The sequence below is a fragment of the Ambystoma mexicanum genome, chromosome 7q, assembly GCF_040938575.1.
Source record: "Ambystoma mexicanum isolate Mex_15411 chromosome 7q, UKY_AmexF1_1, whole genome shotgun sequence".
NCBI classification, from domain to species: Eukaryota; Metazoa; Chordata; class Amphibia; order Caudata; family Ambystomatidae; genus Ambystoma; species Ambystoma mexicanum.
Window position 1 is genome coordinate 314545553 of NC_090941.1, and position 24718 is coordinate 314570270.

At 45.6% G+C, this 24718-nt stretch overlaps 1 protein-coding gene across 11 annotated transcripts in view; it reads right to left on the reverse strand.

Annotated features, from left to right (window-relative positions):
- LMO7 (LIM domain 7) overlaps positions 1-24718 on the reverse strand; it is an 824605-nt gene that overhangs the window by 537387 nt on the left and 262500 nt on the right. For all 11 annotated transcript variants that reach the window (XM_069639161.1, XM_069639155.1, XM_069639156.1 and 8 more), the window contains exon 2: positions 15055-15125. In XM_069639161.1, coding sequence (XP_069495262.1) covers positions 15055-15125 — 71 coding nt within the window. The remainder of the gene's footprint in view (positions 1-15054; positions 15126-24718) is intronic.

The following is a 24718-nucleotide window of genomic DNA, read 5'->3' on the forward strand; positions in this document are numbered from 1 at the left end:
AAAAAAAAAAGGACTGTCCTTCGAACGGCCGCACCGAGACTAAGTGAGTGCCATTTTTCAGCAAAGCATACCCCGCTCAAAGAAAACGTTGCGGAATAAAAAAGGGGTAATAGCAGCAATGCGGAGAGGGGCCAGCGCGTAATGCACACAGAGGGCACTGGCCTCGGTTCTGCATAGCGGGCACAGAGGGGAGGTCTGCCAAACTAGATTGCAGCCCCTACGCCTGAAGCTGAAGGAACGCTGGTCTGGCGTGCAGACGAGTCGGATCAGCAACCCAACATTGTGAACGAACAAGACTGCGGCCCGTTGGAGGATCTGAGGGCATAACTCGAATGTGCACACAGTAGGAGGCGCACACGGGACGGGGAGAGGATCGTGAGAAAAGCAATACACAAAACAAAAATGATGGGGAGCTGCAAAAGAGCGCAGGCTGTGCGGCCGTGAAGGCGAGCCGCCAGCTGGCTACAGAAAAACAAGCAGAGAGGGGCACGTCGGAAGATGGTGTGCGCGGACCCCAACTTCCACTAATTAATCCTCAAAACATAACTGACATTGGCCGCAGCATCAAGGAACGAAATAGACTGAAAGCCGAGCTGGATAAATAAGAACAGCCATGTGAACTCGGCGTAAAAAAGCTGCAAGGAGATAGAAGTGACTGGGCCAACCAGAGAGGGAACATCTGTGTATGCACGCTGCACCCTATGGACGCTATTGGAGGCAAACAAAAGGAATAAACAAGTGGACACGCTGCTAGACACTAGCAGACAAACCAACACTGCACACGAATGCAGGGCGAAAGGACACAGGAACGACCACAGGCAACATGAAGGTGGAACGGGAGTAAGACAGTGGCCCACTGAAAGTGGTGTCCCTCAGGTGGTGAGCTCAGGCTACAGACATCCAGACACCTGGGGAAATGAGCACGAGAGCTGGTGAGGAAAAAAGACACCTAAGGTGTGTGAAGGCCTGAGGGACGAGATGATACAGAGACTATCACAGGCACTACTGAGGAGGAGTGCTGGTGTGGCAGGGGCACACTGGAAGTGGTGCCTGCTGAGAGTGAGACCATATGCTATATATTATAAGGTACCTCAACAACCTGAGGGAGACTTGGCGAAGCATACAAGAACGAAATCAAACAGAGAAACTCCCCACTAGGTGAACTGCAATATTGAGCGTTTACACGATATGCAGAGCACTAAGAGGCCTGAAGTCACGTAAAAGAGGCTGATGGGCAGAACAAGAATCTAATACTGTCAAGAACACGTAATTTAGAGAAGAGACCGGGGGGAGCAATGTCTGTAAAAGGCGGGAAAGTGAAGGCCAAACAGCGAACAATGGACATATTCACTAAGTCGCAGCAGACCCCAACCACCCCAGTGCAAGCCCCGACGAGTACACTGGCAGATGTTGCCCCACCTAGAGATGACCATGCGATCCTCGCAGCCATCACGGAACTAAAATCCTCATGTGGAACTGCAATGGCGGACCTGAAAGCGGCGCTGGAATCTAAAATAGACGTGGTAGGGATAGAAGTCAAACTATTGCGACAAGACATGAGAGCGCTTGCCGAGAGGACGACTAGCCTAGAGAGCGGTGTGAAAACCAACACGGACACCAGCACTAACAATGCCAAGGAGGTCCACATACTAAAGCAACATGTGTCCAACCTGGAAAATCGAGCAGAGGAGGCCAAAGGGAGAGTGAGACGCAGTAACATTCGCGTAGTTGGCCTACCGGAGGGGGGCGAAGGCCAAGATCCAACAGACTATGTGGAGAACATGATTATCCAAGAAATAGAAGCCGGCAGGCTCTCCCAGGGGTTCACAATCGAACGCGCACACAGGGCCCTGACGAGAAGGCCGCAACCCGGGGCCCCTCCCCGGCGATCATAGCAAAGATCCTGAATTGGAGGGATCGGGAAAAGATCCTGGAGTTTTTTTTTTATGAAAGGAGGAACGATAACGAGCGCGTCAGCGACCGTCACTGCATACCCCGACTACACCATGCAGGTGCAAAGTCAACGCTATGGATACACAGCGATAAAAAGGAGAATGCGCACAGCTGGATTTAAATATATGCTCTAGTATCCCGCAAAGCTGAAGATCCTACACAGAGGCAAAGCATACTTTTGTGACAGCCCTGAAGACGTGACGAACAGGCTGCAAGGCCAGGGCTGCCCGGAAAGTGAAGATGAGCAGAAACGAGATGAACACGATAAGTGAAACAATGCTACGCCACAGGTAGTTGGGTATGAGGGAACTGGGGGTGAGACACTCGATAGGAATAATAATGGGTGCAGACACACATGACAGTACCAACTGATCATAATGTGTAAAATATGGACATGTTGGACTGGAATATAGACTGCACAAATTAAAGGTTAGCGATAAGTGCGCCTAACGCGATGGTTAATGCAGGAGACACAGGAAGGAGATGACCTACCCCCAGTAGACAGAGTGAAGAGAAAGCCACTAGGGCTTTTTTTTCTCCCCACCACGCCTCCAGCACTATCTGAAATGTCGTCAGGCATAGTATGATAGTCGCTTGTTTTGTTCCTCCCCTCCCTTTCTGCACCCCTCTCCCTCACCTTTTGTTTTTCCCCGGCTCTACCAGAAATGTCATCAGGCCTAGTACGGTAGTCGCCTGTCCGTTTCCATTTCCTTCCCACTATCCCTCTCCCTTCCTTATCTATGTCTTAGCTCTTGCACTATCTTAAATGTCGTCAGGCCGAGTACGATAGTTAATTTCACATCCTTACTCTTCATGGCCTGCAAGAATGTGGTTGTATTTTCCCTTGTTCCCTCCCTTGCCTTGAAGCGCTTTGAAACACATTGTGTATAGGCGCTATATAAACAAACGATCATAGGGCGATATCTCCCTGCTGAGCCCAGAGTACGGGCAATTGCCGTGTAAAGGGCTAGATGTGGGGGTGCCTGACATCCAGGGATGGAGCTGGGCAACAGTTGGGAGGGGGGAGGAGTAGTAGAGGGTTAGATATTCAGTTGGGGCAAAGCGGATGGGAAGGGAGTTGGGTGTGATCATATTAGCCAACCGCTTGGCACAAAGAGAACTATACTGGATCCATAAATTGGATGCCATGACCCCATTAGACCTAAACGAAGACTTTTACTTGGGTTCATTCCTATGAAATGTTCCATGTTTTGATGTAGTTAAGTCCAATACACACATCTACCATTGCAATTTCTGTATGTAAGTTACCTACCAAAAAACCTAATTACGCAATTGATCCATAAGGGGACCCATTACTGGTTAGACTAAGTCTCCTAGCATTGAGACAGACTTTAAATGTGAAACATTGTATGCAATGACATAAGTACCAACCAGGTATTATCTGTTCTAAAGAGCTCTTAACGATAAGCCCTTAATTGAATACATGTCTCGAGGAATTGTTTAAATATGTATAGGAGTTCTCCCCTTTTTCAAAAAAAACGAGTGCCTAAAAGAATGTAAGCCTTATTGACAGGCGAGTTGACTCACAAATTGTATGTTCAGATGGGCTTTTAAGGTATACACCTGCATTAATCAGAACTTCCTCACAGAACCACATGAAGGGTAATTACCCAACTTTTAATCCCACTACCGTTTTCAGTATTTACCCATTGACCTACACTACCCTTACCCAATTCCTGTCTAGAACTTTTTTTCTTAAAATTCAAACCAGGGATCACAAACGGGCACCATTTCCGTACGCGAGAAGCGTAAGCTTTATAGTGTCCTTCTCAAAATTCATGCTAAGGTTAAGGTCTCTACGCTGTAACAGCAATTTTTTACTTTTCCATTTTTTGTACATGTTGGATAGTTCATCCAATGACGTCTGTTATCCTTGATGTCATATTTACCCTCTATAATATTATTTTATCGGACCTTCGTAAGTTTCGTTGCACCCGCAACGCACGCACATAACATTTCCCCCATTTGTTTACATTAGTGACGTCACCATACGCCACTGCGTGGTGATGTCATTGTTAAGCGCCACTATTTTTACGGCCACCCGTTACTCTGATCACGAGCACTGGAGCGGACTTGTCATTCTCTTTGCCCGGACTTAGAAGGTAAGCACATCTAACTCTGCTCCTACTTTATTACTTTTTTACTCTACTTATTCCTCATCTAAAGCACACTCTATTTATACTTTCCCAACACTAGAGTATGTCACGACCCAGGCTACAGAGACGATTTTTCAGCTTGCCTTCTTCCCAATCCTCCGGGTTGAAATTATGACCATTCACCTTCATGGTGACCACTTTTCAAACCACACGGGTAAGATCAAACTTTTGAGATGAATATTCTTATGTAGAGGTGTAGCCATTCCCCAATGAATATACAGTCCTTTTTTTAAAATCACTACTTATGAACAGCTTGTCACAAATTGATGAACCACATGGCCATTTGCAATCTACCGACAAACATTATGTCACCGACTAGAACACCTCGATTAGGCTGACACATGTTTGAATTCTTTAATTGTTTGCATAGTACGGTTTTTAATTTGAACACAGCAGTATAGACAATACTGGCCACTTGAAATCCGAATTTGGTGAAGTTATTGTTGGACACACTTGATTATCTATGAAAGAATAGACCGAACAACTACATAGTTGACTGAGTGGTATATTTCATCAATGAAAAAATATTCAAAGTAACCAAAATATTGGTTGATCTCTATTAGAGAATATATGTGAATATTATATATTGAATCATGAATGACTTGGAGAATAAATTACCTCATAGGTAATTATGTTTTTTTTTTAAATTTCCCTTTAGATGTGATAAATTTTGTTGAATATGCCCCTGAAGAAGAGATGAATTTCTCGAAACGCGTTGGGTCATCTATGAATTATTGAAAATTAAAGAAACTGAAAATACCTGCAATTGATGTGTTGAGGTTCTTCATTGAATACCAAACAATGTTCTTGTGTTTTATACAAATTAATAAGTATTGTAAAGTCTCTATACACTCTTACGGTGTATCTAAGTCATATTTTATGGTGTATCTAAGTCATATTAACAATTTGGCTCATTCTGAGCTTGTGAAAGTGTGCAGGGGACGGGAGTTCCTCTATTAGAAACTTCCTTTGCTTTTGTATATTTCACAACCCATATGCCAGGGTTGACTCATCTCCCCTGCACCTTAAATTTTCTAAAAGCATTTTTGTGCTATTTAAGATCTATCAAATTTTGCAAATATCTTAAAGAGGAGTGCATGGTGAACACATCTGTGGTTATCATATTAGTTGGGGACCGAGCCTATATCTATATACCAATATGCCAAATGAATGTAGAGAGGAGGGGGAATGGGAAGCTAATGAATCATGGGGGACCTTAAAGTAATTACCTGGAATGTTAGGGGGCTCAATAGCTACCTAAAAAGAAATAAGGTAATGATGGACCTGCGCAGACAGAAAATAGACCTAGTCTTGATACAAGAGACTCACCTCACCAAAGAAAGATTAGAAGTGATTCAGAAAAAATGTAAGGGGACGGTGATTGGAGCAACTTATTCAGCTTATGTAAGAGCGAGCGATTACCTGGGTAGCACCGCATGTCCCATTCTAGTTACTACAATCCACAGCGGACGCAGATGGGAGAATGGTTGCAATAAGAGGGCAGGTTGAAAATTGAGAAATAAGCATCATAAACACATATGCCCCCCCAACCAAGACACGTTGGCATATTTCAAGACTCGGTACAACAAAATGAGCATGTACGTAGGAGGGGCAGTGATCTGGGGAGGGGAACTGTACACTAAATCCGAAAATAGACAGATCGGATAATAAAATAGACAGTCCCTCCCCGGCTGCCTGTCACGCTGCGCGCACGCGCACCACTTACCTGTTCTGGGGTCCCGGTTCCTCGGCCGCGGAGGTTTCCCTCATGGAGACTGTATCCGCGCTGGCGTCTTTCCTCGCGACGTACCGCGGTCCGGGCCGGCTCCATGGGCGTGGCCATCTTGAATGTTCTGCGCATGCGCGGATCGTCAGTATCCGACGTTCTGCGCATGCGCAGTAGCGGGAGCATGCGTTCCAGGCCTCGCTTTGGCCCCGGACTATAAAGAGGCTCTGCATACACGGGAACATGGCGTCTCTGCCTTGTCTCTGCCTCCAGTCCCCTTCCTGTTTCTGCTTACCAGACCTCGCCCTGCCTACTTGCTTCCTCCCTTGGGTCCCAGTCCTTCCTGCCCTCTGCCCTGCTCCTTAGCCCTTGCCTGCCCCCTGATCCAGTTGCTGGGTTTTGCTGGCCAGCCTGGGCTACTATCTTGCCCTGCTCATACTACTTGGAGTGATCCTTCCCTGGGTGGGTTACTCCTCCCTCCTACTCTTTCCTTGTGAACCTGTCCTGCCTCCTCCTGCTTGTGTTGTGCCCTGCCGGTATCTGTGCCAATCTCTGTGGGAGCACTGAAGACCCGTTTCTGGAACACCATACTGGACTCTGCTTGGCCTTCTCTGTCAGTGGTTACACTGTCCCAACGTCACGTTAATACAGAGAAGAGCTCCTCGTGGCGTTGGGAGCTGGTTCAGTTCCATCCTGTCGTTTATCGTCAGGAGGGGGTTGGGTCGGTTCCTAGCGTTGCTCTTTCCTCGGCTGTGATTCATCGACATACTGGCAGCCTCAACTCAGCGCTCTCCAGGAAAGAAAGGTAACTCAAGCTCTCGTGACGCCTCGTATAACACTGCCAGGGCGTTGCAGTCTTTGGGGACAGACTAAGTTTGAGGATGCATGGAGGGTACGCCACCCGCAAGACAGACAGTATTCACATTACTCGACCCCACAAAATTTATATACAAGGCTAGATGATAGGTTTGTCACGCAAGAACTGATGGCAGAAACAATAGACAGAATACAAAGCGAGGGTCTTATCAGACCATTCGCCATAGGTCCTACTATGGCAATGCCAACCTCCAAGAGTGAGGATACCAACATGGCACCTCAGAGCAGCGGCACTAAAGGATACACTGTTTAGGGAGGATTTAAGAGAAGAAATAACGAGTTACTTTGAGGTTAATACTGGTAGTGTTTAATCAGCTGGCACACTCTGGGAAGCCTTCAAAGTGGTAGTGAGAGGAATAGCTATAGCTAAGACCAAGGGACTACAAAGAGGGTTATTAATAGAATTACAGGAGGCGGAAATAGAGCTGGAAACGGCACTGAGCAGAGAGGGTAACACCAAGGAAGATGCTGAAATCACACTCAGGCTGCAACAGAAAAGTGCAGAACACTGGGAACGACTGTGCAATCTAAACTATAAAAAGTATGTAGAGAGACAACACACTGGAAGAGATAAACCAGGGAGAAAGCTGGCATGGCTATATAAAAGCGAGACCCAAAGACCACCGATTAGGGCAATAACGAAAGAGGATGGGCGTATAGTAGACACCCAAGAGGGCGTGAATCAAGAATTTCTAAGGTACTATCAAAAACTGTATGGTGATGAAGGAGGGGGTGATGGAATGGAGATAAAGGAAACCCTGGAAGACATAGGCATGCCGAGAATTAGCGTGGGGGAATGAGAGGATCTAGATGCCCCGATCACTTTAGAGGAATTAGAAGAGGTTGTAGTACAGCTGCCCAATAGCAAGACTGCGGGAGCTGATGGACTCCCTAGTGAATTCTATAAAATGTATATAAAGGTGGTGCTTCCCCCGCTTTTAGCAATGCTAAATGAGGCATAAGAAACAGGAAAGTTGCCAGTGTCCCTGAGAGAAGCGATTATCATACCGCTCCCTAAACCCAATAAACCTGGCAAAGATTGCAGATCATTCAGACCGCTGCCAATGCTTAATCAAGACAGCAAAATGCTTACAGCGGTTCTGGCAAACAGATGAGACGGATCATTACCAAACAAAAATACCTTGATCAGACGGGATATGTGCCACACGAATATATCCAATAACCTCAGACGACTCCACTGAGTGATGGAGCACACTAAGGGGGATGTGGGCGAAATGGCAATCGTATCGTTAGATGCGATAAAAGCCTTTGATTCAGTCAAATGGCCTTGGCTTAGAGCAACCCTAGCCAATTATGGGATTGGTCCTGGGTACCTTAAATGGGTCCATTTATTATATAGCGCCCCGCTGGCCAGGGTTAAAACGGGAGCAGTAATATCGGAAAGGTGGTAACTTAGCAGGGGTACTAGACAGGGATGCCCGTGGTCCCCTATGTTGTAGATCTTAGCACGAGTGCCCATGGCAATATATTTAAGACAGCAGTACGATATAATAGGGACTGACATAAAAGGGGAGCCGCACCCAATTTCTTTGTACGCAGACAATATGCTGCTCTATTTACGATACCCCAAAGAAAACCTCCAATATGTTCTAGAGGTGATGGAGCGTTTTGCGACACTATCTGGCATAGCGGTGAACCCCAAAAAATCATGTATATTTGCACTGGGCAGGTATGTAGGGATCCCGCAAGACCAATTACCAATTCTACAAATACCATGGTAAATGACCACATTTAGAAATTTGGGGATAAACTTATCACACGGTGGAGGCAGAACACCAGCATAACACGGAGAAAGTGGTTAGGAACATCAAAAACAGCATGAAGTTCTGGGCAAAGCTTCCTTTGGCGATGATGGGGAGAAGGGCAATGCTGAAAATGGTAGTTCTGCCAAGACTGCTGCGCTGTTGTGGGAACATACCATAACTGATACCGAGGAGATTCTTTGTTAGGATACATAGAATATGTAGGAAATTTCTTTGGCATGGGACGAGGAACAGAATTGCCCTCTGAAGTTACAAAATTCTAATGATAAAGGGGGCATAAAATTGCCGAACTACGAAGTCTACCATCTAGCTAGCCAACTGCAATATGTGGTACAGTGGCTATCAGAGGACCCAACCTCAGAATCCAGGTTGTTTAGGCTGGAGTGCGCCCCTTTCTTCCTGAAAGAAATGATATGGCTGCCTATATCAGATATAAAGGGGCACCCAGAAATGATATTGGGATGTAAAATATGGCACAGGTCCTGTCAGATAATGGAGAACCCAGTTCCGTGTTCCCCCAAGTGCCACTGGTAGCATTGACTGGAAAAGAAGGCCAATTAATGAGGATGATCAGGAAGCACTGGGAACTGGTAGGGATAGCAACAGTGGGTGACGTATGGCAGGATGGGAGCATAAAAGAATTTGGGATGCTGGTGGAGGAAACGGGTTGTACACGGGGCAATAAATTACATACCATAGAATGGTGCGGCGCATCCAAGAGACATGGCCCGAAATAGTACTAGAGACAACCGGACGCTGCCATAGAAATTATGTATGATATAGCAGAGGGAGGGCACAAAATATGTACGATATATGAGTTGGTGATGTCCAAAGTGGGGAAGGAAGTGGTACAACTGAGACAAGACTGGGAGGAAGAAATGGGTGCCTCAATGAGTGATGGGATGTGGGAGTGGGCCCAAGGGTACCATAAAAAAAAGTGTCGAGGAATGCAAGACTACAGCAAATACAACTGTACATAACCCACAGGGCTTATATGACACCCCGGAGGATAGCCAAATTTAAAAATGCACAACGACAAACTTGCCCCAAATGCAGCGAGGAAAACACCAGACTGACGCACGTGTTCTGGGTGTGCCCAGAAATTGAGAAGTTTTGGGGTGAGGTATCCCACAGATTGGAAGACAAAGGGGTTAAGCTAAATGTTGATATAGCGTGGGTTTGTCTGTTAGGAGGGTTTCCTAGACCACATAAGTTTAAACATACGAGTAAACTAAAGAATTTGGCATATATACTTGCGAAGCAAAGAATTGCTATGGGATGGAAGGCATGCCATAGACCCAAGATAGAAGTATGGTGGAAAGACCTTCAGAAATGGGCGTAAGCCGAAACTGCAGCATGGCAGGAAGCTAGCAATACGGGAGGGGATGAAGATGCAGAAACCTTGACAGCCTGGAAACACCTAATAGATACTCTGTTTGGGCCTGCCCTGGATTGGTCGAGCGACCAGGACCCAGCAGAGAACATAGGTGAAGAAACCCCACCGCAAGAAGAAGCAGACCACGAAGTAGTGTAGGCTCGGAAGGGGAGGGGGAGGGGGGGAAGCGGGAGAAGCAGTACAGTAGACACGGTTTAAGTTACACAAATTGGAACATTGTAATATGTTCTGCAAGTTTGGTTGTTTGTTGAAATAAAATCAATAAGAATTGTTTTTTTTAAAAAAACTTGATCCATGTTATGGTGTATTGGACTTGGGAACAATTTTTATGTTCATCATTTGAGCATACAACTGGATTTCTAAAATGTATAATCAATTGCTCATCAAGTTTTATAATTGCTTGGAAGAAGTTTTTGTGCAGATGGCTATTACCTATAGTTTGTTTAATTGGTAAGGAACTTAAAAGGGGCCTCCTTCCCTTGTGCATGAATGTTTCCCACTTCATGGTCAAGGTATTTCTGGATCATTCAAGGAGCTCGAATTCATCATTGTAGACCTATTGCATAACTCGTGTGACATTATGTGCGCAAATGTGGATTATCCTTCGTAATACACATTCAGTTTAACTTTATAAACATTCAGAAATAATAATTTGGACAGGGGTTTAGAACACAATGACTTTGCGATCTGTACTAGCCACCTTCTTGTTCAACTCATCAGTTGAGCTATGAAATAAGTCTTCTCTGCAGAAAGTAAGGACTAGCACCTTCTCTGGTACCTCTTTATTGAACTCTGTGGCATGAAGCCAGGCATGCCCATTAAAGGCTGCTCTTAAGGACATACCACTGGCTGCAGTATCCTCAAGATGAGGCATTGATTCTGAAATGTCCTGGGCAATCATGGCATCCAAGAGACCTGCCCTGAACTGATCTAACCTCTTCCAGGAGACATTTCTCAAAATCCATCAGCTCCCTCCAGAGTCTGAGGTTTTCTGCCATGAGAGCATCTTTGCTTGATGCCAATAGAGAATAGAATTATTTTAAATATTGTTTAATGCATCAAATGCTTTATCCTCCTTACAGAGTTAACAGAAAAGGGAAGCGGTCTTGAAAACAAAGTGGTAGCAGCTGCAACGGAAGGTGGCGGCTGAGGGATTAAATTCCCCCTAAAGGACGGCAATGCACATCTATGCATTTGCTCACTGCGTGGAGGGTGGCTTCATCCACAACTTCTTGAGAGGAACTGTCATGGGGCAGGCACCCAAAACCCTGAAACTGGTGGGGCCATCCCGAACTTCGGTCCCCTTGGGGGCTTATCAGGCCCCAGCCAGGCCCACCTGGACTCAGTCCTGGCGCCGCTGGCGCCAGGCTCATGGAGGTGTTAGTTACATGGTCCATTAACTTGGCTCAGAGAGGCTGAGCCATTCAGTTCAGGATGTGGCCTGGAACTACTTTACCTGAGAGAAGGGATACGGAGAAGAGGACTATTTTCTTGGAACTAATTGCAAGGCTATTTAAACCGCACCCAACAATCTGAACACACTTTGCGTTATTCTGCACTCCTGCAGCGTAACGCTCACCTTGTCAGATCAGTTCTTGCTTCCTTCTGCCAAGCCCGTCCAGAGTCTTCCATCCATCGGCACACGCGAACAGAGAATAACAGGAGTTATTTAAGCATCGAAGGCCTTACCTGCAAGTACATCCAGATCTCATCTCCTGCTTTCCCACGGACCGCCGCATCTGCAGAACATAACGAAAAGCACCCTCTCGGGTAGCTACTCACCTGATCGGCCCGCTGCAGGAACTTCATCGGATAGTTCTTCACTCAGCAGCGCACTGCCGCTCGACACCGCCACACGGATCTTCTATTCTTCTTCCCGGGCTCGCGCCGTACCTGTTGAACAGAAAAGGACAAACAGGTTAGTCGCACGTAGCAAAGGAAAACTACAGAGGCGAACATTTGCGCGCCCAGCACAGGGCTATACTTACCGGCAGGAATCCTGAGCATCATTGTCAGGAAGGTCATCCATCATCCGAAGGTCGCTTAACGCCGCACCTGCGAGGCAATAACGGACATTAGTCATCTTGAACTGAAACACTTAAAGGCAGTCATTCCAAGCAGTTTTTGGAATAGAGACTTACCTGCTTACTCCTGGGCCTTCTACTTCAGCAACTTCCTTCGATCAGTGACTTAACTCGATCCAGGAAAGACTGTGAACCGCGCCCCTGCCAGAGTGTGCAGGACTGAGAGCTTGCCCATTAAAAAACAGAGGTGAGCCAGAAGAATTGAAGGATAGACAGGAAGGAGGTGAAACCACTGACAAGCTCCCTTCGGTAGCTAATATCTTGTTTCGACCTGCAGGCTAACTTCTCCTGAAGCAAGGACTATGGGAGACGCAAGCTAGCATCACCAGCTAAGCAGAGCAGTATCAGGACAGACAACACCCTGCGCACATGAGCACACCCCCGTGGAGACCAGGTTTGCGTGACAGGAACCCCTTTTCAACAGACACCAGACTGAGACAAACTGATAAAGCCTCACTGAGCATACGTGGTTCTGCTTCCATGGAACCTGCAAGCAGAATTTAAAGTAACTCCGAGCATATGCATCCCTTGTGGAAAGTCATTGCCAGCAAGGGCATGTCCTCATGTCACCCTCATCAAGTGGGTTATCGCCATGGAGATCTCGCAGAGGAAGGAGATCAAAATGGGTCTGCAGGAGGCTGTGGCAAGGGAGGACCGGGATCCGGTGATATAATTGAAGGAGCCGAGGAGCAGTACCCTCCACAGGTAGATTTGGCACAGAAGGCGGAGGAAGCACAGACCCAGGTAACCCTTCCATGAAGAAATCCATTAAATAAGCTTTTGTGAGCCCACCTTCAAATATTGAAAGCCGGTGAAAACCACGTCCTCTGCTGCCAAATGAGCCACTGGCATGGTTACTGGTGTCGAAGTTAAATAATCTACAGAGACCACACCCCATGATGGCCACACAAACCATTGGTCCATATGTTGCAAGCGATTACCAGAAGTGACAGGGTTGGCAGAAGCTACATCCCTACTCTGTGCCGATCACTCTGCTCATGAGTGTAGGGGTCCATCTGCATGGATGCACCTGGCTGGGATGACCAAGGAATCAACAAGTGAGTTTGTTAAGCTCAACCATTCAGGAAGATGATCTCAAAATGGTGACCTGCGAGACAGCAATCTTGTACTGAATCAATTTAATTTGTCACACCAACAGAACTGGAGTATAGAAGCTTATTGGTTACCCTGTGACTTTGGGAAACCATGCTATGAACTCCCAAATGGGCCTTGCAGCTACCAGAATTAGCCTACGCAGAAGCACAGTTCCTGATTTTAGTCCTGTTCAGCAGAACCTCAACCAGCCAATATGCTCAAGAGGACACTTGTCAGAGCACGTTGCAGAATTATCCTACAGAGGCGATCTTTGGTGAAACCGGTAGAAGATTCAGCTGGTTTATCAGGCTCTTCTGGGTTGGCCCCATTCCAGACTATCAAGCCCCAAGGTGGAGAGTCTTGGGGACACCCCCAGTAACCAATGTATCCTATGAAGATGTTTCCCACAGTTGCACTTCAACTCAGAGGGTCCCCTCTAGCAAATGCAAAACCCAGGAAAGGGGTCCACAGGCAGCAGTGCCCAGAAAACAAGTTCTATCACCTTGTGTAACTCGTTGATGAATTCCTGGAAATGAGGAGCTGGCAAACCCACAGACCGCTTTCCAGCTAGGAAGAGGCCTGCAGCCTGTCCTTACTGACCATGTTTTGCAATAAAGATAAGGGCCCCACCTGCGCTCCAGTCCAAGATACTCATGAGAGTGCATAAGGGGGCTGTGAAATGGCAGTCAAAGGAGAAGCAAGTTAAAAAAATCCTTTTGGCCCAGCACAGGCAGAGAGCACTATGCCATGCCCAATGAATTCTCCAGTTGCTCTCCAATTGCTGATCATTATTCACTTGTTGCTGGGCCAGTACTTTGGCTAAAAGGAAGAACCGATTTTATGTTGAGCTTGTGCCTCAAATACTCATCAACGTGTGTGAGCAGATTCTGAACCATGGCACCTGCTAAATGTTCTACCATGAAATCCTGACTACCAAACAAAGTAAGCAAACCCCTTGTCATCACAGCACACAAGAAAACAATTTGGAAAAAGCTGCATGTTCTAGGTAAAAGAATGCCCAGGGATGTGCTTAAACAAACTGAAATGGACTCAAACCACATTCATTTCACATTAGTCCACCAAAATACATACCATAGAGATATAATGTAGTTGTTGGGGCTCAGCCCCAATCAGCATTTCAGTGGCAATTCATTTGTGTCAAAAACACGTCGCTGGGGAGGGTTTTCAGAATCAGTGGAGACTTCAGCTGTACCATTAGTGGAATACGCCAGTGCAGTGTGTGGTTTTGAGTTCTTTAAAGCAAACATGTTGCATACCCCATTTAATTCCAAAATGATGTTCCATTGGCTCCTGCTCTGTTGCCTTAGAAAATGTTGCTTGTACATTCGAATTAACGATCCCCGAGGCTCTCCAGAAACATCAGCTACAGTCGTTCAAGATTGGTGGTGGCAGCGGCCGTACCTATGCCAGTGTCCCTGAATTTAATACACTATGTTCTGAAATCTTGCACTTACTGAAGATGCTATATCCGTTATAACACGTGTAAGAAACTATTTTTCACCTTTAAATTTGCATTAAATTTCATGCACAGATGACCTCACCGAAAGAGCGTCTTCACCAGATCTTAGTTAATAGTTAACACTATGACATCTCATTCCAGTGCATCGATTTTCACCCTATAATTTGATATTCTAGAGCTCTTAAATCTGCCTGGCTTCTGTTTACACTATCAGGTTGCCTTTTACCAGGGCATCCTTTTCTTTCTGGGCACATGCACCATTTTCGAGTTCAGCTAAATTTTAACGAGTAAGAGCAATTCTTGTTTAACGCAACCACGTTCCCACTCCATATCGAGCCCAGCATCTGCAAGTCCTCCCCCACCTTAAACACACTGGTTTGGTTGCCCTCTAGTACACATTTTCTTTCAAACTTAAGGAAACTAGAAAGTCATCACAAGTGGGTGCTGTAATGATAAATGAACATGGTTCCATCATCTACTCACTCAATCAGCAGAAGTCCATTTTCAAGGGCTGACCGAAAATCTCGCTCGCCAAATCTTTTACCAGTAACTTCCTGCAATTAAGAAATTAAAAAAACGTTATCGTAACCAAAGTTACATACATCTTAGATACATGTTGTACGAGTGCAAAAGATAGATTTTACTGTGCATGCCTAAATATTAGATCTACAATTGTTTAAAAATTCAAAATCATTTAACGGTCTGACTACCCAGCATTACCAAACTAGAAGAAAGACAGCCCCAACCATTGCAATACAAACTACACTGCAACAAACTGGTGTGCAATTGACATGAACACATTACCATCTCTGTGTCCCCACACCTCATTGTAGTTGTGCATAGCTCCGCACATTGGAAAGATATAAAACAGCAACATTTAGAGACACCCGGCTGAAGATGTGTGCTGGCCCATTTCTAATAGGATGTTGCCCCCCCCCCCCCCACACCTCCTTGCTTAGAGCAGAAAAAAGTAAGAGGCACCCATTGGATGCATACATTATAATGGACACAAATACAGCCAGGGGTTAAAAGCAGAGGATCCTCACCAGCCAGCCGGGAGCTGAAACACTAAATGCCAACTGAAAAGTTACAAATCTTTGTCAGCCAGTGGTTGATATGGAGTAACCAGTGTTAAAAGAAAACAGTGCCAACACTTCTTCATACTGCGACAGGTCAGAAGGAGGACGCAGACTCCTTTACAAAGTTTCTTCAAAAATGAGGTGTAAACCCAACTATCCCCATCTAAAGAAATAACTAAGGTGCTCGTCAGTCTTTTCCAGTGTCCAAAAATAATATATCCATCGTCCAAAGATTAACAATATCGGACCCCATCATCACTACAAACAAAATAAAGGGGCAGGAGAAGGACTCTCCTCCTCCTGCTGCTTAATGCTTCCAGCACTTGTCTTCTCAATGTGTGCTTTTTCAATAGTTCTTGGTAATTACCAGTTCATTAAATTCTTTCCTCACGTTACTATATGCATTCTTCACTTTAGATTTGATTTTACTTTGTGCATATCGATTTATCATACAGACCTCTGGTCTTCATACTCGTTTTTGGGTCTCATTCTCCTTTCTTTGCAGGACAAAGTTATTCACCTTGTCATTCTCTTTGTCGGGTATCTGTCTTTCTGTCTTTTATTGACAACACTCCAGTTAATTAATGTCGACGTTAAGCTTTTCTCACTCTCCTTTTAGGATAGATTTTCCTTTGCTTGTATTGCACAGTTCGGTCTGAACAAGGATACCACATTTCCATTCTACTCTCCTTCAAGTATCAATATGGTTCTCTTTCTCAGAGAGTCACAGTTCACATTCAATAAAAATATTAGACTTCCATTCAACTCTCCTTCACGGTGGTATTGCTCTGCTCCTTGCCTTACCACAGTTCAAATTCAATAGATCTTCAAGTTCATTTAAGTCTTACTGAAATGAGTTATTTGCATTTTATAATACTAGTCTGATCTTCCAATGCCTCCCTGCAACCCAGTTCCCTTCAGTCTCACCAGAAAATGTCTTCAGGGATCTTACGGATCCAGCGACGGTTTTGTTTCTCCACAGCACTATTCAGCAGTGTTCCTTGGTGTCTTGTATGCGCTCTTTGGTTTTCAGAGTCAACGGGCAGCGCTCCATTTGTTGCAGCATCGGCATAGTTGTGCGCGCCTGCTGCCCAGCAAGATTCTATCTTAGTCACCATCAATTCTCGAGCCCCGTTCGGCTAGCCTCTTCTCAGGCTCTGTTATGCTGGCTTCTCAGCATTCTCTGCTGCTTCCCAGCAGATTTGGATTTCGCAGGCTCCATTTCCTCCCACTACTCCACCTCTTCTCAGGTTCATGTTACCGGGGGACCTTCCCTGTTTGGAGACACCCTATCTCGCTTCTAATCTCCCTCTCAACTTCGTACTTGACGAGTGTTCCTCTTTCTATCCACTTGTCTCAGTGCATCGGTCACTTTCTTAATTCTTTATTCAAGCCCTAATAGTTGACAGGGTTTCACAGACGCCATTATATGCCATTATGTTTACTGGTGTACTGAGTTCCTCACAGGAACGGGAGTCCTGGACCCCTAAGGGGGGGGGGGGGGGTTGGAGGAGGGAGTTTGTCCCGGTCAGGTCCCACCTGCCTCTACCCCCTAGGTAGGATGTTGCAGAGTGGCCTCACCTCTCTAGTCTCCCAGGGGGGAGTTCTCCCAATTGGGGAGAAGCAATGAATTCCCTGGATTTGGGGAAGTGACGGCTAGAAGGGCTCTGCAAAGCGCACATTTAAAGCCTATTAACTAAAGTAATATAAAAACATAACGTGTTATAAGACTGCTGACTTGCAAAATGGGAGCAGTTGCTGACCCCTGCCCCCAAGACTCGAGGCCCCTTTCAACCGATCCTGCCTTTGGATGAGAATGTAGACCAAGTTCCTGCTCCTAAAACACTGAGTGAATGAGGTTATGAGGAATAAAAGGGAAAACCATTAAGATTCTAGTTCTCAAAGTCAGAATTGCCCCTCTCAAAAAGGAGCCATGTTAATCATCACTGGAAGCACATTGTACTTTTAGAGACAACACAAAAATTACATTCTAATGGCAGCTATATGGTATTAAGCTACCATGAAGTTTGGAAGCAGGGCAGGCTATAGAGGTGTCCGGGCTGGAAGGGGCCCATTTCAACATGTTTTTGGGTCCCCTTGACTTACAGCTTCAAAAATCAGTCCGACTCACACGTGGGGTATTTTATTATAAGGAAGTCAAAAAGAATACAGCAAGTTGGTTAATGGCTACAGATTATCAGCTAGGCAGCCGGCAGAGAGCTGAAAAACTAAATGTCTGCTGAAAATCTATTAGTCTTTCACAGCATGGTGCTAATGTCGGTAAACTGGAATAAAAAGGCGACAAGGTGATAGACTTGCTGGATAATTTGTGAGGGAGGTGACAGAAAGGGGTGGGGAGGATTCGCCATCAAAGGCAGATTGTAAAGTGTGTGCTGTTGCATGTTCAATGTCACAAAATTAGCGAAATGGGGTGCTTCTGTCCACCCACTGCTCACCCCGACACCACCAGAACTCATTTGAAATGGAAATGTTGAAAGGACAATCTCTCTGTTTGGAAGCAAATGCACTCGGGACTAACCACTGCAGAGATGTTTTGGGGAGAGGAGACCATTCTACAACACGCAACAGGTTACATTCAGCAAAAGGCATTTAACATGGAAGGTTACAGACTTGTACGAGGACGACTGCAGCAGCGTGCAAAGGTTCGTAACTTACACTCTAACACTCCTTTCCATTGTCGACCCTGCACCATCATTAATCAACTGAATGTGGCTAATAGAACATTTGCAAGATGTAAGGGCCATATGAAACCATTACAGGTGTGTTTTATTATCCATTTCCAACTTCAGATCTCAAATTATTCTGACAAAAACTATATCTTCCGGAGGAAGGATACCTATTACTGGGAAAATCTGTAGTGATGTCATAATGGCTATCCACGTTTTAACATTAGCATTGGACACCCGGCTTCAGTCCCTTTGGAAGAGGCCAGGTCATCAATGGTTTGTCCTAGTGGTGCTATGCATCACCTTTCAGGCTCATTACCTATAAATGACCATTCGTAGTGGCTTAGGGTGTGCCTACAGTGGACATCGTGCAAAAGCAATTGCCCATCTTCATTGCATGGCTTGGCTGGCCATCCTTGTCTAAAATTTGGCGTTTCCACTCCTTACAAACCAGCCTTCAAACAACTGCCAAGGAGGTGTTGTATATTCAACGCAGCTTTCAAGGAAATCAACAGAGCACATGTAAAGGGTATGCGCTTCTTTATGTTTTTATGTCAAATCAATCCAGTAAGCACAACGGGTTAAACTTGCCAAACCTCTCCCCCATTATCCCATTCATCTAGATGGCCTGCATGCCGGCAACATAAAGGTGCTCCAGGGTGGGACAGCTTCATGGTGGGCACACGTCCATGCAAACATAAGAGGAAAGTAATAGTTTACCCTGTCAGGACAGTATACCTTTACAATACAATATGGTGATCAATTAACCCGAAGTAGGGTTAAGTGAAAACAGGTCCAAACTATTTGCACACATGGATACTGGGCCAAAGGGCGGCGGTGATGCCACACACATTAGGCCTCCTCGCTTCCATCCCAGGCAGAGCGGTAACCCATCTGCAAACGGGGAAAATGGCGAGGGGCAATCAACTCCGAAACTGCAGCTATCGGGTGAACTCTGGATGCAGGAGATGAAGCCGTTTCACTTCTGCACAGGATACATGTTAGAGTGATAGTCAATATCTGGACAGGATTTTGGGAATCTTCAGAGTTTGTGTTGTGCCAGACGGCAAAGACTTCAGAGAGAAACCTGTAACACTGCATTGTGTTATCTAATCAAAGCCTTATTGGACGATGTTGTGGTAAAGAATGTTAGTACATTGTGTATTAAGAGGCCAAATAAGAATCAGTAGTTTTATAAATGCATGTTCGATAGATGGGTAGCCATCAACTACTGTTATATATTACACAGAGGGGTTATGAGCCACGTAGGATTGACAAGGAAAGTGAAGTTGGCATCATCTAGGATGTCGCTCTGAACTTGGAGGTGTAACGCATGCAATGGTTAACAGCTGCACACCTATACATTGGCCCCCACCCCACTCCCCTGTTTCACACACTGTGCTGCCCAAATAGGGCAAGCTTCGATGGGTCTAGCAGGAAGGCACGCAGGAGCTAAATACACATGCAACAAAATACCAAGTTCCCTATCGACTCCCACACATAAAATGATGCGGAGCTTCACCAACCCAAACAGGAGAACAACTAATATATGATAGAAAAAATGCTGAATCTCCCTGGCCGGATGTCGCATCCATAACGCAAGGCATAAAATAGGCAGTGTAGCATAACAATTTGCTATGCAATTCGGTAGGTTTGCCTATTAAATTGACACTTGTGTAGAACAGCTAGCCATTTAAATTAACCGGTTCAATGAAAGCACAGCTCAGCCTGCAAGGCGCCCTCAAACTCCCTTTCTGTTGACTGCAAGCTCAAAGGGGACTACTGGGGGTGGGGGGGGGGGGGGAGACCGCGAGTGTGCAGCAGTAATCCTCTCCTCTACTCTTACAAGTGCCAACCAAAAGTCTGACTGGTAGTGCTAGCCAAGAAACATTTTCTTTTTTTAAAAAAAAAAATTTGCAAACCAGAAGTAAATCAGGGTGATACTTTTGTTAAGCCAACTATATCCAGTTTTGCAAACAAGTACGTGTTAACTTTATTCTTTTCAAACAGTCCTGCAATTGCATTTCGGCAAAAAAAAAAATATATATATATATATATATATTTATTTATTTTCGGGAAGACGAGCGCAATCTGCAGGTAACTGTCCGCATTTCATGTCAACCCGCTGTGCCTCTGCCAGCTCTCCTGTCCTTGGAGGTGGTTGCCCCAAGCCAAATGCTGCACTGGAGTGACACCTAGACCCCTTTGGCCCCCCCCACCCACCCACTCACCTGCACACCTCCTGGCCCACCTACCGGTCCTTGAAATAGCCATGCCCAATTGCGGACATGTATCATATCTATATAGGAGAAGCATGAATTGCACAAAGTCTGGTTCCCTTGAAAACAAAGTATCCACACCTCAGAGGATGGCTCTGGTGCAGAGATAGTGATAAATGCCACTTTGATGGGCACACAGAGCTGGAATACTGTGCTTGGGCCTACCTGGCTCGGGCTAGAGGGCAGTTAAGCCTGCACTCCCCGAAAGTGGTATTCAATGCTTTATTGACAGTTGATCTGGATGGCAGGCAAGGCGCATCTTGGCCACCTGAAGTTGACAATTACCATGCCTGCAGCAGAAACACCATAATACTTCGCCTCAGGCTACGACTTTCCTTTAAAATTGTGTCGATTTATGAAACTTCTGAAATTCTCCTTAAGCAGTAAATGGGTCAAGCATACCATATATAGGACACTTTTCTGTGGAACGCCGACTGCACCAAGCTAAAAAAGTGCCATGCACTGAAAACCGTTATCCAAGTCTTTACATCATAGCCAATTATTTGTGCCCATTCATGCAGCTAACCTTATTTTACAGACACTCATCTTACTTCAGCGATACAAAAGTGCAATATTGTTGTTCATTTTATATCTTGTGTACAAATACATTCTGGTGATATTACAAAAATGTGTACAAAATTGCTAAAGAAATACATTTGATCGCTAATCAAGAACATTTTAATGAGCAAACTGTCAATTTTTGAAATGTAATGTATGCCTCGACGACGTCACAGTAAGAAGATACAGTATCCAGAAAAGAAAATGGTTCCTTTGAGAGCAATACACAAGAAACATGTAACTGAATGGCCAAAGAGTGAGATTAGAGTGAATGATCATTACTTTCAGTAAACCAGTTTATATACACATACGTACAGACACCGGTAAAATAGCTCAGCGGGTTTAGTGCTTGCTGTTGCAATCTGCATATGTAACCTTCAGGTCTGAATGCCAGCAAACCAACTCAGCCTTTCATCCTTCTGAGATTGAATCGAGTACAAACTTCAGTTAGGTGATAATTGTATTTAAATATGTTCCATGTACAGCGCTTTGTTGAGTTATATAAATAACTAAAACATTGTACTTCGCAACCATGACATGGGAAAAGTATATTCCTGTGTTTATAAATTGGCCTGGAGGCAAACAGTACAATTGGCATCACTCTGAAAAATACTGGACTATTAACATGGAGACCATACCAATGGTACATAAGGCGCTATATAAATGCAAAGTAACAACATTAGAATGATTAGTCACAGGGAAAGTTCTGCTCCATGCAGGGAATTGGGCCCCATGTTTCAGATCATACAATGGTTGGTGCGAGTGAATAGTCCAGTAACCCCACAGGGGATAACACTTCAGATAGCCAAGCATCCAATCACACGTTCAGGACCAGCAAACCAGGGTTGCCCTACAACATGCATCACAAGACAACCAAAACAAAGGCTTGGGGCCAATTGGTGATGGTAATTGTAAACACATGTCCCATCTTGAAGGCACTGCAGAATGGGCATAATGTGTGTGGGACCGGAGCATAGCCGACTGCACAAAAAGGCACTGGGGAGGCCCAATGAGTGACCTGCACAGCACCCCGATAAACAAGCAGCAGAAAGAAAAAAAGAAGTTCGTTGAATACGCTACTTTAAACAACTTTATAGGGGGGGAGGGGTGTTAAATTCTGACAAACTACTCAAAAAGGTTACACTAGTTCAACAGTAACATTACCGCTCTTACTACACCAAAAGCCAGATAGGTTTTTAACACTACAAAACCCAGTAAAGATAATTGCGCATTTCCACGAACACTAAAGTCACCGTTTTTTGAGTTCATGCGATTCTCCAACATCCCAAAATCCTACTGGATTAATCCCAGAAAGACCACAAACTGGAGAGACCCCTATGAATCAACCACAATGCTCCGATCTAGCGCTCAAAACATGGGAGGAGTCCCTCAGGAGGAGCTACTCGAATGAAGACTGGCAATGGGTTGCTGAAGCCATTGATACGCACTATTATTTCTGCGCTCCTGCCACCGCATCCTCACAAAGCCTCCAGCTTCCCATCCTGTTCACTCCTGGAAGTGGCTGGTTATTCAGCGTTCAGTGCCCAACACAGTTTGTTTTGTTCTGGCTTTAGCACTTTTGGGAAGGAGCGCAGCCCACACACCAGATGGCGCCTAAATGACAGCCGACTGGTTAATGAGCAACTGAACGGTCGCGGAATCGGCATCATAAAGGGTGTAGATTAAACACTCACAATCCGCGCTCCCATCCCAGTGCTGTCCCTCAGACCTACAGTCAGTTGCTATAAAAATTTAAAAAAATACAAAAACAGATCCTGCTCAACTTAAAGGAGGTCATAAACATAAAAAGAAGACTGGCTCAGGTTTTGCCAAAAGGAAAATCTGGCCTAAAAATGTCAATTTTATCGTCTTTCCAAATAGCGATTGCATTTCATTTTCCTCACGTAAAATGTGGTTAACAGGTAACTTGTTTTATCCATTTTTTTTATTTTAACTGGTGAAAATGTGCACAGTGTAGTCTTTCGCACCAAATTTAATCGAATACAGACCAGTGAACTTTATCAGACGGCTAGCATATGGACACCACAAAAACAAACATCAGTTCTATACCTTTATCATCTGAGGAGCTTTTATTACCATGCAATATTAAATATATGTGCAAAAACAAAAAGCCAACTGTCTTCAGTGACCCGTGCCCTGAAGACCAGCTATAGAGAGAGAGTGTGAGTGTGAGTGTGAGTGTGAGTGTGTGTGTGTGTGTGTGTGTGTGTGTGTGTGTGCCCCCGTCCCCTCTGCCGTGCAGCACTGCCGGCAACGGCTTGCGGTGCGTGCTGCTGGCTGCCTGGGTGGTTTCGTTTTTAAAGCGTCCCTGCCGCGAGGACCCGGCGGCAACACCGCAGGCGAGGGCAGTGGCACATTTCCGACCACCAGCACGGCAGAGTCGCAGAGACATGCTGATCCCGGGCCGTAGGTATGACCTGGCCTGTACAGATGCTTTGTCACTTGGCACTAGTGTTGGTTGTAAGTGTGACCCCCGTCACCCGAGAGTACCATATGCGATCTGTAGTTAGTAGGAGGAGGCCAAGGCTGAGGAATTTTGAGGTCAGTCAAGTATGATTTTCACTTTTGGTTTTAGGGCTGTGAAAGCGGCCGGTGATGATCAGAAAAAGGGGCCTGAGTGGTGAAGTGGGATTTGAAGGTTGGAGAAGGGCGGGTTCTGAGAGCCTGCAACAATGGACTGAAGCCATTAAAATTCCATCAAGTGGGTTCTGGAGGTCAATAATGCAGGGATGGTGGAGTACTGGCATATTAGGGTTTTGAATAGGGGCATAAGGTTTGGGTGCTTAGTGATGGTGAAAAGGACGTGGGGAGGCAGTGACAATTGAAAGTACTGGGCAGCAAGTGAGATATGGGGAACTGGAGGTCGTTGAAGGGGAAAGCATTCAGTTTACAACGAGAGAGGTGGTAGCTGATGGCTTGGTGTATGAGGGAAGTGGCTGAAGGCTCAAAAGGGGCTGTAGTGGGTTTGATGAATGGCAGGGTTGCAACTAAACCTACATTTCGTGGGGGGCTAACTGGTGTTGAGTGTTGTCTGGTGTGGGGCCTAAGCAAAGCACAATATGCCAGTGAGACAAGGGGTGTAGACTTTTGGTTTTGTGGGTGGGGGTGGAAAAAAAAGTCCCATTGCAACATATGGGGATTTTCACGTAATTGGCCATTCATGCAAGGTGGGGGGCGGGCCCCAGAGCACTCTCATACTCCGTGCCCCTGAGTGAGACTGCACCCGGCCCTAAGGCCGGCCCTGCCGATAAGGCTTAGCCCTTTAAGAAAATGCAAACACCAGGGGACCAGGCGGTAGTGCAGTGTGCCACCCCTTTCCATCTCCTCCACATGCCTCCTTCCAACTCCTACCCTCTACCTTGCCCGCAAACATACATAATGAACAAACTTCCATGACCTTTCTGCTTAACAAAAAGCAAGTGTGCACATCACCCCTCTCCCCTTGGGTGTGAAAGAACACATAACGTTGTTATATGTTGGCTTGCATCCATGGGAGGGCGCTGATGTGTGCATTTGATTTTTG